The 15,612-nt window shown below is 43.2% G+C and overlaps 3 protein-coding genes across 3 annotated transcripts; 2 read left to right on the top strand and 1 right to left on the bottom strand.

Annotated features, from left to right (window-relative positions):
- Window positions 1–238: 238 nt before the first annotated feature.
- On the bottom strand, window positions 239–5,214 carry snapc1b (small nuclear RNA activating complex, polypeptide 1b). The gene is made up of 10 exons (XM_020611543.1): window positions 4,954–5,214; window positions 4,486–4,642; window positions 4,263–4,403; window positions 3,778–3,882; window positions 3,531–3,686; window positions 3,158–3,211; window positions 2,496–2,558; window positions 2,186–2,324; window positions 1,605–1,676; window positions 239–790 (listed from the first exon to the last, which is right to left on the bottom strand). Exons 1-10 carry the CDS (start codon window positions 5,097–5,099, stop codon window positions 756–758), a joined length of 1,068 nt encoding a protein of 355 aa, XP_020467199.1. The 5' UTR covers window positions 5,100–5,214; the 3' UTR covers window positions 239–755.
- A 297-nt stretch (window positions 5,215–5,511) lies between these two features.
- Window positions 5,512–9,075, top strand: yipf6 (Yip1 domain family, member 6). Its single transcript, XM_020611544.1, has 2 exons — window positions 5,512–6,124; window positions 6,596–9,075. Exons 1-2 carry the CDS (start codon window positions 5,789–5,791, stop codon window positions 6,941–6,943), a joined length of 684 nt encoding a protein of 227 aa, XP_020467200.1. The 5' UTR covers window positions 5,512–5,788; the 3' UTR covers window positions 6,944–9,075.
- A 2,042-nt stretch (window positions 9,076–11,117) lies between these two features.
- Window positions 11,118–14,655, top strand: LOC109966586 (uncharacterized). The gene is made up of 4 exons (XM_020611522.1): window positions 11,118–11,198; window positions 11,562–11,765; window positions 12,083–12,293; window positions 12,549–14,655. The coding sequence occupies exons 1-4, from the start codon at window positions 11,132–11,134 to the stop codon at window positions 12,799–12,801; spliced, it is 735 nt and encodes a 244-aa protein (XP_020467178.1). The 5' UTR covers window positions 11,118–11,131; the 3' UTR covers window positions 12,802–14,655.
- The last annotated feature ends 957 nt before the right edge of the window (window positions 14,656–15,612 follow it).

Below are 15,612 nucleotides of genomic sequence, written 5' to 3'. Positions count from 1 at the left end.
TATGGCTCTTTTTGTTGCTGCCTTTTTTACTTAATTTGTATGACATTGTTCTTAATGTTAAAGCGTTTTTAAGAAAAAGTAGATCAAATAATGTCAAAATCTAATTAAAACAAGTTTAAATACAGGAATGACAAAATACAGTTAATATTTTGGTAAGAACAAAGTGGAAAGTGTGGACAAATAGAAGCAAATGACCATGAAATGTCCTTGTATTGGAGCTGAGAAGGCTTAGTCTGAATTAGTCTGACAAAAAGGTTTTAATATAAACACCAGAGGCTGCAGAACAGAATTCAGGCATGTCTGAGAAAAAAACACGGAGCGAGAGGAACCTTTTAAGAACGTTTAAATGAATTTACTCTCATAAAAAAAGCACAACGTACTTAGACATCTCCTGTGCAAAAGGCAACTCTTCTCAGACAAAGCAGACTCAGATATTCAGACACAGAGGGAATTTTCAACAAGAGATGGTTGCAACACTGCAAAAAAGGATTTTTTCAGCTTTTGACTTTGTGCATCTGTTTACATTTTGCTGTGTCCTGTTATAAACAAGCAGTTTTGCAACAATATACTTTTCTTTAACAGGTTCTACTTTGCTAAAAACATAATTTTAAAACATAAAAACATTCACATTTTCTTCCAGGCTGTAGCTAGAAACCTTCAAAGTTCTAGAATATTACATTAAGAAGTAAGCATTTTCATGGACTCATCATCCGTAAAACACGCTGTCAGGACGACAGCCGACTCGTGCGCTGTCATCACCACTTGAATTTTCTGTACGGTTTTGGTTTATCTGAACAGAGGAAAAAGAAACAATAAATGGAATAAGTGACAAGCATGAACAAAAAACTAAAATACAGTAACACAGTTGATGCTGGAGAAACTCTGAGCTCAGAGATTGTTTTTGTTTGTTTGTTGTTTGTTAGCCCTGTGGGACAACAGGGCAGGGAGGAGGCTGTGCTCCTGGGGACACTCAGAGCTTCAGACATGGTTTGATCCCCTGGTCCTGATCTGGGCCTCACCACAGTCTGACCACAGAGTCTGCAGTGAGCTCCCAGACTTCATGTCCTGGTTTGTGTCCTGACCTGCAGTGTGACCTGTGAGACCTTATACACACACACAGGTGTGTGTCGTTCTACACCCTGTCCAGTCAGCCCAGTTTGTCACAGGTGGACTCCAGTCTGGGTCTGGACAAGTCTCAACAGGATGTACCTGAGCACAGTGTGGAGCCACAGCACAGGAGACTTTTGTAAAGTGAGCTTTCAGTTTTTGATTTTTAATACATTTGCAGAGATGTTTAAAAACATCTTTTTACTTTGTCATTATTAGTTACTGAGTGTAGACTGGATGGGCAGAAGTAATAATTTTATCAATTTAAAATTTAATCTAGACAATAACATGCAAAAATAAAGGGGCCTAAAGGCTTTGTGTAGCCAGCGTATCTCAAACTAATGACCAAGTCCTGTCAGTCTCAGCTGCACTTTAAGCCTCATGCCCATGTTGCATGCTAATACACAGCAACATGTTAATTTAATGCCATGGATTCCTCACAAACCGAGAAAACAGAGCAGCAAAGAAAGTGTAAGAGCGTTTGTCAGAGGTGTCACCTTCAGGAGCGAAGTCGAGTGTGGTGAGACGACTGATCAGAGTGGGCGCTGCTGCTTCTTTCCACATGTCACCTGAGAAACACAAAGTCACACTCGGTGAGGATTTGTTCACATGTTTAAATAAAACCGTCCTCACTTTCCCTCAGCCTCGTCACCTCTTGGCGAGTCTTTACATTGCATCAGTCTTTGTGGGTCGACAGATATTTATTTAACATGATTAAAAGATGACTTTTCAGGTGAAATGTCAATAAATTCATTAATAAACTAATACTTGACATTCTGTTTTGTCAAGGAAAGGACATCTCTCCTCCCATCTTTTGTGTTCCGCTCTCCTTGTGTCATACTCTTCCTTGAGGTGAGGGGAAAAAGAGACGAATAACAAACACCCAGAGTTGTTACAGAGAATAAGCAAAAACCAGACAGTTTACAGATGTGAAAGGTAAAAACAATAGTCGACCTATGTTCGCCTGGTTTAAAATTAAGTCTACTTTTATTCTGCGGTAGGTGTAGACGTCACCCTTATTCTGTGCTATCATCTGATCTTTTATCTGTGGTACAGGCAGGCTGTAGGCGGGACTTACCTGAGACATGCACACTCTCATTGGTTCTGGCTTTGAGTGACGGTTTGCTTGTTCTGGAGTGGGCTGGCGTGTTGGAGGTTCCAGTGTCGTTACTAGTGAAATCCAGCTCCACCTGACGATGACGACGTGATTTGGAGGCCTGAGACACACAAATAATTATGTGTGAGGTTTTGAAATGAATGAATTTCAATATAAAGCACTTTTAAGAAATTGAAAGATCCTACAAGGGAAATGTAAATGTGTTACTTATTTGAATAAAAATATTAATAAAAAGGAAAGTAATACAAAATCTAAAAGATAAAACACAAACCTCTGCTGCCTGTCCATATGCTTTGGATTTGATGGAGGCAAGGAGCTCGGCTCTTCTGGGACACTGAGGATATTAACCAGACGTCAGTCAACAGCGCCACTCTCTGGTCACACTTATTATTCCAACTTTTAAAAAAGGTGCAAGAAAAACATAAAGGACATGTACAGATGGTGACAAATGGGAAAAAAAAATCCTGAATGAAAGTGGTCTCCTCCAGGACGACAGAGCCCCCCCTGTCCACAGGACACCAGGGGTCACTGACTGGTCTGATGAGGAGGACCATGATGTTGTTAACCAGATGCTGTGGCCTTCCCAGTCACCAGGTCTCAGCCCAGTTGAACAGCTATGGGAGATGTTGGAGCGACGTGTTAGACAGCGTCTCCACCACCATCATCAAAACACCACATGAGGGAACATCTGTTGGAAGAACGGTGTTCATTCCTCCAGGAGAGTCGGTGCCATGGTGGAGCTGTTCAGGTTCATGTGGTCGCCCACCTCCTCACTGGGACTCTCTATGTCGGGTCGTCCTTTCACCTGTCAGTAATTCTCTCTGGCCTGAATGTTGAACATCCTGCAGTAGACATGATGTGCCCTGGTGGTGCTTCCACTAAACCCTTCAGTAAAGCTCAAACTTCAACTAAGTGAAACACAGTGTAACTCACATCCTGCTGAGACGATGTTCCCTCACTGCTGTCTTCATCTAGATCTGGACCATCCTGGCAAGACAAGACACATCCTCTCATAACATCAACAGCAGGAAAAAAAAAAAACAATAACGCATACGTACTCTAATCGTGAGCTGCAGCCCTAGTGTCATGCAAAGATGATGTAGTTATGATCACTGGTTTGTCTTACATCTGCAGTTCCCCCCTCATCTCATCATAACAGTGGACAAACACCATAACACAATGGGAAAACCAAATAACCACGTTGTCTCTTATAATTTACAATATTTTTCCAATTTACAATGTATATCCTGTCTAAAGGAACACAAACACAATTTAAATTGAACAAAGCCCAGCAGCGATCTCTCACCTTCCTTTGCTGCCACTTGTAGAAGTCCATCACAGTGCTGTGTAACTGAGGGACCAGGTCTTTGCGGATCAGGTTCACAGATGGATCTGTCCGTTTTGCTGTCAGAAACACAGAAGTCTTCAGCTTCTCATACACCTCGTGAATGTGGGTTAATTCCTGCAAGAAGACAAATCACAGCAAAAACGTTTAGTTCACTGGTGTGTCTGAGTTACAGCAGGATGAATGTCCCTCTTCTCTCTGCGCTGACCTCCAGCAGCTCGATGTTGATGAGCTCCTGGGGACGAGACGTTTGCTCAATGAAGTCCTCACACGGCACCAAGTGCTCTCCTTTCCTCTTCTTCTTGAAAGCAAGCTGCAGAGGAAGTGGAGGAATGGACAGAAAGCAAATCAGCATGGTAACAAATATAACTGCACGATCAATTGTGCCCATATTCCTGAGCCATGCCTGCCATTTATCTTCAAAAACAAGCGAAAATAAATGATTAGATTAGCTAATCTGTGTTTCTGGTCAGTTTTTCTGTGTTTCTATCATCATGACGTACACTAATAACTATACTAGTTTGGAGTGACATCAGTTGGCGGTTTCCTAGGAGCCAAACTGGGAGAGGGCCACTGGAGAATCCCAGTGTTCAGTCAAATGAGCCTTTCAACCAACAGTACACACCTACACATACACATTTTATATGAATACAAAATATGAGTGTGTGCATGGATATAAGGCAGGCAGCTCACCAGACCCGGCATGGCCGTGAAGTGGAAAGCTTTGAGGAACATCAGGTGTCGGAGGATATACACAACATCGAGGTGCCGAGCGTCCACAGCGTCTTTCTCGAACTTCTTCACGTCCTCCCAGTCTTTCAGCGCCAGGCGGATCTGCAGCCGGAGACGTGGAAACACCTCTATCACGGACTTTATTTCAGTCAGGTCTTTTTAAACGCATGTGTTACGTCCTGACCTGCTCTGAAGGGGAGGCGGTCTGGCATCGATACAGGCTGTACAGCAGGTAAAGTCCTCCCGCTCGGATCTGGAAGCTGTACGGAGGCAGGAAGAAAACGCAGGCCGTGTCCAGAATCAAACGACTGAACAGTCGCTTCTCGCGCCTCAAGGTGCCGCTGAGACACAAGAAAAACACGAAGCACGTTTAAGAAAGATTTGACTGCAGACTAGTGGAAATATTCTCTCTAAAATAAAAGTTCTGATTTTCATTATTAACAGTGAAAACAGACTGGCTGTAGTGGCGTCTAAAGAAAATAACCACCAGAACATATAACAGCACTGTATGTTGTTATTTTGTCTTGTTTTCAGTACAACAATCAAACTGGACATAAAATGTCAATACTCTGTTGGAGCCCTACTCAAGACCTCTATCGGAAAATAAAGAACTTTTTGGTTGAAAATAGTGATATTTAAAAGATAAGCCTACTAGAAAATATGCGAGAACTTCATTTCCCTCCATATTCTGGAGAAAATCTCGAAGCGGACAGACTCTGCTCGCTGGAAGCGACTCAGCAGCTCCTCACAGTCCGACTTCACCTGTTTCCTACAGTAGTCCATCTCACCCCGCTTCATGGTTACAAGTTAAAATAAAACCTCATAGGTTTCATATTCATTATAAACGACTATATTTGTATCATTTCCACTGGGGCCAAAAAAAAAACCCAGATCGTATGGTTGACAGATATATACACACACAATACGACTGTCGAGGATTTAGTGCGTCATCAGAAGCCGACGACTGCGTCACCGCTGATGACACCTTCAAGGATCTCTTGGATAATAAGGAACATTGCCATCAAATTAACAATAATGATTTAGCATAAGGCGGTATGGTGGAGCGCCGGTTAGCGCTGCCCATTTTAAGATTCTTCACTTATTATTCCCGCTCTCGCAGTGTCATTTGCATTTGTGGTTTGGGATTGTTTTTTTTTATTTGCTTAATAAAAATGATTAACACAAAGGGAAAATAAAAGCAAACAAAAAGTCGTTTCAGCTCAATTACTGAGTTCTAAGGGTGTACTTGAACGCGCCACACGGATGTGCATGAGGCGCGTCTCCAGGAAGTAAACAGTCCTCAGCTGACGTGGAGCAGTGGACTGTTGCCACCAGTTAAACTAGAATTAAATTTACTGAGTTATAGAAAAACCTGTCGGTCCAGTAGTTGTCGTGTTTTATCATAATTTAAATTGGCTCAGTTGACGTCGTTTAAACTCCCAGAATAACTTACGGTCTTTGTAAAAAAAGCTCCTCTGTAAAGTAAAATGGCGGCAGCGGAGAGCAGCAGGCCGTTCTCTGGGCTGTCAGACGTCTCCATTTCCGAGGACATTCCGGTGGAGGGAGACATCTCTGTGCCCATCGACTCCTCCAGAAAAGACGACGACTTCTCCACGTTGGATGAGCCGGTGAAGGAGACCATTCTGCGAGACCTGCGGGCAGTGGGGAAAAAGTTCATACACGTCCTGTACCCGAAGCGGAGCTCGGCTCTGCTGCGGGACTGGGACCTGTGGGGCCCGCTGCTGCTCTGCGTGACCCTGGCTCTGCTGCTGCAGGGCGGCGCGGCCGACAACGACGACCAGGGAGGACCGCAGTTCGCTGAGGTAGCTACACATTTTTATCTTCAGTGGAACTGTTTGTTTTCCCATTGCATTTATTCTAAGGGTCCACTTCACGTTAAATTCTGTCGACAAATCTGAGTTTAAAGTGTTTCTTACCGCACAGGAACAGAACCAAGTAAAGCAGCTGTCCCAGATTCACAGTCAGTCACTTTTATAATTGGACTAATTTCATATTTCAGGAGGGAATTGGCACCACAAACCACCATCATCTGTTTGTTGCTTTCATGAGGCATTGCTTGATTGGGTTTGGTCAACATCTGTGTTTATGCATTTTTCAGTTCTGTCAGTTTGAAACTTGGCCTTGGTTTTGGCCCTGTTCACGTTTCTTCTGTCTTCTCAATCTGCTGTTCACCTGTAACACACTGAGTTACATATGAATGGTGTACAAATAAAGTGTGATTTCACTACTTTAACGCTCTTCTCTGACTCCACGCTAATGTGGAATTCTATCAGGTCTTCGTCATCATCTGGTTCGGCTCCATCATCATCACCCTCAACTCCAAGCTGCTGGGCGGCACCATCTCCTTCTTTCAGAGCCTCTGTGTTTTGGGATACTGCATCTTGCCACTGACGGCAGCCATGGCCGTGTGCCGGATCGTCCTGCTCAGTGGCTCGGGAAAGGTCAGCTTCGCTGTGCGGCTGGTGGTGGTCACGGCATCCTTTGGCTGGTCCACCTTCGCCTCCACAGCCTTCCTCACTGGCAGCCAGCCACCCAACCGCAAGGCGCTGGTGGTGTACCCAGTTTTTCTCTTCTACTTCGTGATTGGGTGGATGATCCTGACGTTCTCGCCGCCACAGTAGAGAAGAAACAAAGAATGATTTGAGTTGAACTGACAAAGATGAGGGAGGTTTTGTGGAGTGGTAGGACTCAGACACCAGATTTTGCATTTGAATGAAGGTGAATGGCTACTGAGATGTCTGAGTGTTTCTGAAACAGCATTTAGACTCATGGGACTCCATAGTAATTCTAAACCAACTCCTTCAGGAGCAGCGACGGTCGCACTCAGATTCCGAGAACTCCAGTCGAGACTGAGCTGCAGATGGAGAGTGAAAAAGCTGCTGTTCCTACTTTTCTAGGTTGTCTCCCAGATAGGTTTACCAGCTCTGTATAAAATCTTTAGGCTTGTAAACAGAAATGCTTTATGAATGTTGGAACTGTGAGGGTTGTGATTACTTGTTCTCTCCTCCTGGTCGTTGTGGGTGTTTGAAATCTGCTACTGTCTTAAGCACAGGTGCAAATATAAATTGACAGCCTCCATTTACACACTACATTCTGCATTTTAGGCATTTAGCTGATGCTTTTATGCAGCTTTTTTTAAGAACGCTGACTGTCAAGCAGCTGTGGAGTCACCGTGGCCAACAGTCGTCCATAGTAATACTCGTTTTTCTTTTAGACTTCTGGGGAGATTTTTATTTGACAGATGACGGCAAATGAATGGAGAGGGAGATCTGGAATGGGTATCAGGGACATCACCCACTCATAGGAACAGTTTTGGAAAATATGCATCTTCGCTATCTTGTCGAGAGTTAAATGAGAAGATTGATTCTGGGACTGCAGCTAATGATTTGCTCTTTCAGTCAATACTTTGTTTATTGTCTAAAATTCCACAGACCAAGGTTATGCACTTCTGTTGCTTGTTTTATTCAGTAACAGTTCAACAGTTGCAGCCCTCACGACATTCAGTTTACAATCATAGGGCAGAGAAGGGGCTCAGATCCTCACACTAGAGGTTGGTCCCAGTGAATGTTGGCTGGTTGGTGAGTCAGCTGTTTCAATAATTGATTAATCATCTAAAACTTGCCAAATGTTAAACTTTCCCTGGCTGCAATGCTCCAGTGTGATGCTAACTAATGGGTTTTTGATTCTTGGTTGATTGAACATATCAGGATTTTGAAGAACACTTGTTTTTCACTAGTTTTATTTTCGTAGACCATTCAATAACAATGGTAAACCTAGGTCAGTTGACTCACCTTGCAGCTTTAATTGATGTCACTCTCGTGTCTGTATGGTAAATACAAAGCTACAACAGCAGAGAGCTGAGCTGAGTTTAGCTTAGCACAAAGACTGGGAGCAGGGGGAGACGGCTATCATGGCTTTGTCTGTAGATCAAAAACCCACCTACCAGCACCTCTGAGGTTCACTTAGTGCTGTTTCTCCTACACCTATATATGAGTGGTATTCATCCCACTAGATCTTTGGTAAGAAAGTGAATATGCATATTTTCTGAAATGTCAGTGTCCTAAACTGTTACAGACATGGAAGCACATGTATTTGTGAGCTTCTGCATGAACGTGTTCATTTGTTGTTGGGTAATGTCCCTCACAGACGTGCAGAGGACATGTATGTCCCATGGATCCCTGTAATTTGGGTTTTAGTACATTTTTACTTCTTTTCGCCTCCAACTACTCAGAGCAACCTTACAATGTAGTTGCAGTTTTTTCAGATATCCTCAACTCAACCATTTAAACTGAGTGAAGGTGATACATAGGGTTTTTTCTGTTAGGTGTCTGTCTCTGCTTTGTGATCAATCAGATGATTGATCTTTGACTAACCTGACCGGTTACTTTTGACCCCTTCTCTGTGAACAGGTATCATGTCCCAGATTGCTGGGGCTATTCTTTGTTGATTTAATTTATATCTACTAATTTACATAAAAATTCAAATTAAAATATTTTTGGTCAGCTGTGTTAATTCATGTCTAAATTCTCAGTGTACCTACAGGTGCAGCTCTGTTGATTTATTACATCATAAAAAATCCACTTTAACACAACAAGACCTGAAGATTTGGCAACTGTGCTTCAGTGGGTAGAGCAGTTGTCTCCCGATCGGAGGTTCAAATCTCGCTGCCTGTGGTCCACACGTCGAACTGTCCTTGGGCAAAGACACTGAACCCCCAACTTGCCCCCCAAAAGTTAGAGCCATTGGTTGAGTTGGCGCTGCAGGTGGCTGCCTCAGTTCTGTACCGGAAACAAATTCCTTGTAACATACTTAAATATAATTTAATTCTATAACTGTCACATTTTTGTGAAAAAGGAAGGACAAGAGTAATTCAATTTAGTAATTGAAATAGACCACTAAAAGGAGATAAAATAGTTCAGGCTGAAATAATCAAATAGGAAATTTATCAATGTAAGGCTTGTGAGTAAAATATTTTCATAAAATCATAACACAAGCATCTTTTAAACTTCTTTTTAAAACACTATTAATTTGACCTACAGTATATATGTATATTTTTACCTTTAATGCAAACAAAATGAAGCACCCTGTACAACAAATGAAGTGTTGCCCATAGTGCTTGTAGACATATAGACTGTAGAAATACTAATATGCCCAGAGCTAACAGTAGAAAAGAAGGTAAAGTGACTTCAGCATACAAATACACTGCAAATCTTACAATTATTATGTTTTCACAGCTTTACGTTAACAGTCAGTTATAAATATCATGTAGTGTTTGATGTAGCCTCGATATTCAGTCAAAAAAGAAATTGGCTTTTTCTAGAAATTTTAATTTGAGTGTAAAATCTGGACAGTATCTGCTCCCCCTCACTGTGTACCTCTCTGTACTGGGGAGGAAGAGGACCTCTGCCTAATGAGGATGTCATCAGTACAGATTCTTTTATGTGATGCTTCTCCAAACCTTGTGTGTGTGTGTCCCATGTATATAAATTAGTTGAGTTCTCTTTTACTCTTTGAGCCTCAGTAACAGATCTCTGAATCCTGTTGTAGACTGCTCCTTATAAAAACACTAAAGACATATTTACCTCAGATCTCTTTATTTCACTCACTGAAGATTGTTTCATTTTAGTACAAGAAGAATTTTTTCCTCGACACCAAGAGGCCAGATTTCTTCAGCTTCGTCGAAACCAGTCCCTGTTCAATATAGAGCTTCAATATTATTATGATTTTATCTATATAATGTTTAAGAACGAGAAAGCTTTATGGACATTTCACGTTTTGGGAAGCAGTACTGGGGGTATTGTTAATGGAATATTTCAGGTGTTTTGTTATTCAACTTCTTTGAGTTGTAATCCTTAATACTCCGTGCACCTTTTATTTTTGTGACGTCACTGCGGTCCCAATAAAGGTTGTAAAAAAATTTGCTGCGCCGGTTTCGCAATGTAAGTGTCGTCATAACTGTGCGACAGCCACACAAAGAGGCTACTGTGTTGTGTACATGTCAGCTACGTAGCTGTGTTCGTGTATAATGTAAACGTTTAAATAAGAAATTAACGCTGTTCGTAGAGTTTAACATATAATTACGCACAAAAGACGTTTCTGCAGGTTTGGTTTGAATACAGACCTATTTATCGTTACACGTTTCCTGGCCTCCTGAATCGGCCTGCCTTCAGTTTACAGATGGAGGACCTGCCGCAGCTTCCACCCGAGGTGTGGGTCTACGTGTTCAGCTACCTGAGCACGGATGAGAAACAAACGGTCCGCATGTGCTGCAGGTACCTCAAGAAGCTCATCGACCACCCGTCCCTGTGGCGGGACTACACGGTGGTACTGTCCGACCTCCGCCGCTACACCTATGGCTTCTGGGATACCCTGCAGAACCGCAAGCTCACTCGGGTGGCGGTGCGCCACCTGCGACGTAAAGAGTGGCGGAGGCTCATCAAGTTTCTCCCGTCGCTCACCGCCATCGTGTTCGTGGATGGAGGCCGGCTGTACAAGGAGAAATACCTGGATAACCTGTCGCGGTTCTCCGACCTGAGGGACCTCGGGGTGCGGAACGCTACGTGGGACGAGCCGATGCTGGGACGGAATCTGACCGAGAGGATCCAGGAGCAGCTGACTCACCTGAGCGTATGCAACGTGCGGCTGCCCTGCACGGTGGAGTTTATAAACGCCGTGTCGCACCTGGTCAACTTGCGGTACCTGCTCTTCCACCAGCAGGGGGAGGGCTACGGGCTGGATACGGTGAGGCCGGTGCCCCGCAACGTCTTCCACCACCTGCTGCTGGAACTGTGAAGCATCTGTCCTGGGGGATGAGAGGGGAACCGCCAGAGCCGCTGCCTGACGACTACCTCAGCCCTCCGGACCCGGAGCAGCCAGGTCAGCCTCTAGCCACCTGTCGGGGTGGCCTCCTTACCTTACCACAGATTTTAGGATTTGGTTTAGATTTAAGTAAATTGTTGGTTTTTTTCAATGACACAAAGGAAGATGAGAAGCTCTGTTCTGATATAAAAAATACAGATATTTTTGTCAAATGACAAAACAGTTAAGTTAAAAATTTCAGTACTGTGTTTTTATCAAAGTGGCACATTTAATTAACTCAGTGACTGTGGTCTTAGCTCAAGTCTGACCTTTGTTTCAACTTTCTACTACTTGTAACTAAGGCATAAAATACCCTGACAATACAACCAACACTGAACTTTGACAGACCTCTGCCTCGTCCTCCTGTCTTGGGTCCTGTAGGGGTGGCCCGGTACGGCGGCCCAGCATTGATCAGCCTGGAGCTGGTGGATTACCCAGAAACTATCCTGCCAGAGAACGCCCTGAGGAGTTTGACCTCGCTCAGGTCGCTGACCATCCGCTACAGGTACATCAGAGAAGGCATCGAGTGTCGCCTCAGGTCCTGGCTCAGCCCACTCCAGCAGCTGAAAACACTCACCATCATCGGTCAGTCTGGCTGGTATTCACATTTTGTTTTTGCTCGTCTACTTGTGTCCAAACTTTGTCCGGTGTAATTTCTTGGCTACTTCCTCCACTGTCAATTAGTCCATGTTTTTCTAAGCCACTTACCCACTTCACAAGACAAACGCAGATGTCATAAGGCGCTGTTTGCTTTGCACTGTTCTCAAGCTGTTTCCCAAATTAAAACATAAGTGGGCGATAAGGGCTCTTCATATTTAACAGTGATAATGGGTAATCAATTACTGTATGTGAGTGAACATCAGTACCTTAAAGTGACCTTTCCTGCTGTTCTGTCCTCCCAGGTGGGAACTCTCTCGCTGCCTATACAACCACCATCCCATCCAGCGTCACCAGACTGACGCTGCGTGTGGCCATCACACTGAAAGACATGGACTCCATTGCACCTAAAGTCCCGGCACTCAAGCACCTTGACATCGAGCAGAACCGCTCCAGCGGCAGCCTCTGCAGACGAATCCCAATGCTGTTTCCTCAGCTCAAGACGCTCAGGATACGGTGAGTCTGACAGGGACTGCTCAGGGTTTGGTGCTGGAGATTTCACACAACCCAGCAATGCTGTCCACTTACTTCATATAAATCTATTCTTTAGTTTCAGAAATATCTGGACAGTTTGGCTCCAGAATTTTGTTATTTAGGATTTGAGAAGAAGTGGCGATGTGGAAGTGTGTCATCAGTCTGAATGCGCTTCCATAGATGTTCCTTTTAAATCCTGTAGTAAAAGTCTTTCCTGTCTCCTCACTCGTCTCTCAGATTTTTCCGCCGGGAGCCAGAAAAAGACCTGCTGAGCCTCCATCGGCTGCGACACCTGGTGCAGCTGGAGCTGCTGGTGGAGCGCTCATTCATCCTCAGAGATTACCTGAATGGTCACCCCTGGCCCAGCCCCTGTGTACAGGAGCTGATCAGCCAGCTCAAAGAGCTGTCCGAGAACAGGATCGTCGTCATCACCACAATGCGCCAGAGAAACCCCCTACGAGAATGTGACTGTTTGTGGGAAGGGGACTGAAGAGGGGAGTACAGGTGCTGGGAAAGCAGTTTTCTTCTTCCAGAACTGAGAAGAAGAGTCACCAGCAGAGTTGGGAGCAGAAGCAGGACAGTGCAGTAAATCAGAGACTACATCAGTGGATGATAAGAGGACATGCTACTTATTTTTGAAGTAAACGGTGTTTGTTTAAATGATTTTGAAAATCGGATGATTTTCAGACTTTACAGTCATAAGTCATGAAAGGCCTAAGTATGATAATTACTGGATGGTGAACTGAAGAGAACTCCCTGAAAACGAAGCAGACTGCGGGGTGACAAACGAAGAGATGTGTGTACAGGCCGACAGCTCCTCTCTGACTGGAAACTCAGCATACATTCTCATTGGCAGCTAAAATAAAATCACAGCCAGCATTGCTGCTAGCATGAGCAACTAGAGGCCAGGAGCTAGAGCAGGTTCCCAGTCAGCGAACCTCTAGCTGGCCTTTACTCTTTATTTTTGGTCAAGGTTCAGTGTTGAAAACCTACAGATAATGTTAGCAGCGTCTTGGAGCTTCTTCTTTTCCCTTGGTTTGTTCCTATCAACTTGAACACAGCTGGTACATGGATTAGTGTATGCGTGCTGCATTGCAGGAAATATGCAATACCTATTCAAAGAGCGTGATCTAAAGCTACAGTATGTACACACAGCAGGCTGCAGTGGCTCAGATCGGATTTATTTGACCCTATGTGACCCCGATGTGATTTTATTTCTTTTTTTTAATGGCAGTTTGAAGAGCACTGAACACATGGAATCAAATCTTTTCCAGTTGCTATTTGGGCTACTTCAGGATGGAGTCTGATCTTGGCCACATTTTGAAAGATAATGTGAACATCCACAGAATACGAATCAAAGAAAAGAAACAGAATTTAGCACTAAGGCTTGCAGTGTGAACGTTGTGCAAGTTTTCCTGTACAACTAAAGTTTTCTTCTTTTTTTTCTCAGTCCAACTGATTCTGTTCTCATTTTCCTGGTCACTGCTGATACAGAGTTTTTTTCATTTCCTTGCAGTTATTAATCAGAGAAATGTCCACATTAGTAAAGGAGATATGTTCCTCAGCTACAGTATACAGTCTAAACAATACGAACAAGATATAGTCATCTAAACTAAGAGTATTCAGGCACTGTCAAGCTCCTACTTGTAAACAAAATCATTGATGATTTCAGAGTCACTTTCAGGACGCACCTATGTTACTCTTACTGATGCCACATTCAGTTAAAAGGCCCCCACCAGCCCTGAATGTCTCCTCCTAACACATCCTTTGTGTTTGTCACAACCTGATATCTCTCCTCCCTCTGTGCCACAAAGCTCCACTGTGTTCAGAGACTGTTAACACCCACCAGTGACCACACTGCTGCATCGGCTGACATGTTCCTTCGTCACCAAGAACACACACTGGAGTTTATTCTGACTGTCCCACAACCACCGTCCTGCTGCCACAAATACTCATTGCAGACCAAATGTGGATTCCTCTGCTGCTGAAAATATTCCCCAACTAATGCACTTTTCTACTATTTCTGTAACATTTGATATAATTATTGTTCAGCTGTTGTAGGAAATGACTGAGCTGTTAAAAAACAGATTTCAGATGGTTTTCATAGTTCATGCCTACAGTAGGAACAGACCAGGACATTATGGATGATATTTGTTGACCATTACAAAAATATAGTTTAGCACCAGAATTATGTTTTAAAGTACAATTCCTACAGCACAGGCTTCTTTTAGAGTTAGACTCTGTGCATGCACATCCTTGGAGAGGTGGCAGTGGTTCAGTGGGTAGAGCAGTCATCTCCCAACCAGAAGATTGAAGGTTAGAATCTCGGTGCCTCCAGTCAAAGTGTCCTTGGGCAGGACACTGAAACCCCCGTTGCCCCCGATGGTTAGAGCCATCGGTTGAGGTGGCACCGCAGATGGCTGACATTGATTCTGTACCGGAAACGAATTCATTGTGTGTAACATACTTGACCAATAAAGGTGATTATCCTTATCCTTACCCATTCTGTGAGGTAGAAAATCAGCTGTTATAGGAAAATAGTCTGACAGAACTCTGGAAATGTCTTCAACAAGCCTTAATACACTGCCAAAATGTTTTGAAGTGAATAACTGGTGTGTAGCTGCAACAAAGATTAAACTGATGATTTGATTTGATTTGATTTATTCTTTCAAACATGTAACAACAGTCAATATGTCAACACACATAATTCCACACATATCCACAAATATATTATCAATGTGCTTATACCTAGTACATGCTTGAACGGAGTAGGAAGAAGTCAGACTTATCCAGTCCTACCCCATGACATCATCTTACCGTCATTGGTTTGCAAGCAGTATCTCTACATAAATAATTCTCTTCTACACCACACAAGTAATATATTAAAGAATTATAACAGTGTTAACATTCATACACCACACCCACAATGTTCCATCTAATTAATCATTAAACCTGTTCTTGCATATATCTTGATTGACACATACCTTTATATTTATGTTTAAACATCAATTCTATTACTGTTTTTTATGTCTACACTTAAATTATTCCATAGTTTTACCCCACTTATGGAAATACAGAATCTTTTTTTGGTTGTACGTATAGCATGAATTTTATAATTTAACTGACCCCTTAAATTGTATCCCCCTTCCCTTTCATTAAATAGTTTTTGAATTCCACCAGGTAATAAATTGTTCCTGGCTTTATACATAAACACAGACGTCTTATCAGTCAGTTAAAGCAGCAACGTCTATAAAGCCAAAATCCCAAATACTATACAACGTAACAAGCACTTCCCTGCTGC

Source organism: Monopterus albus, unplaced genomic scaffold, assembly GCF_001952655.1.
Source record: "Monopterus albus unplaced genomic scaffold, M_albus_1.0 scaffold115.1, whole genome shotgun sequence".
In the NCBI taxonomy this organism is placed as follows: domain Eukaryota; kingdom Metazoa; phylum Chordata; class Actinopteri; order Synbranchiformes; family Synbranchidae; genus Monopterus; species Monopterus albus.
This window is presented reverse-complemented; position numbering and strand designations above follow the sequence as displayed.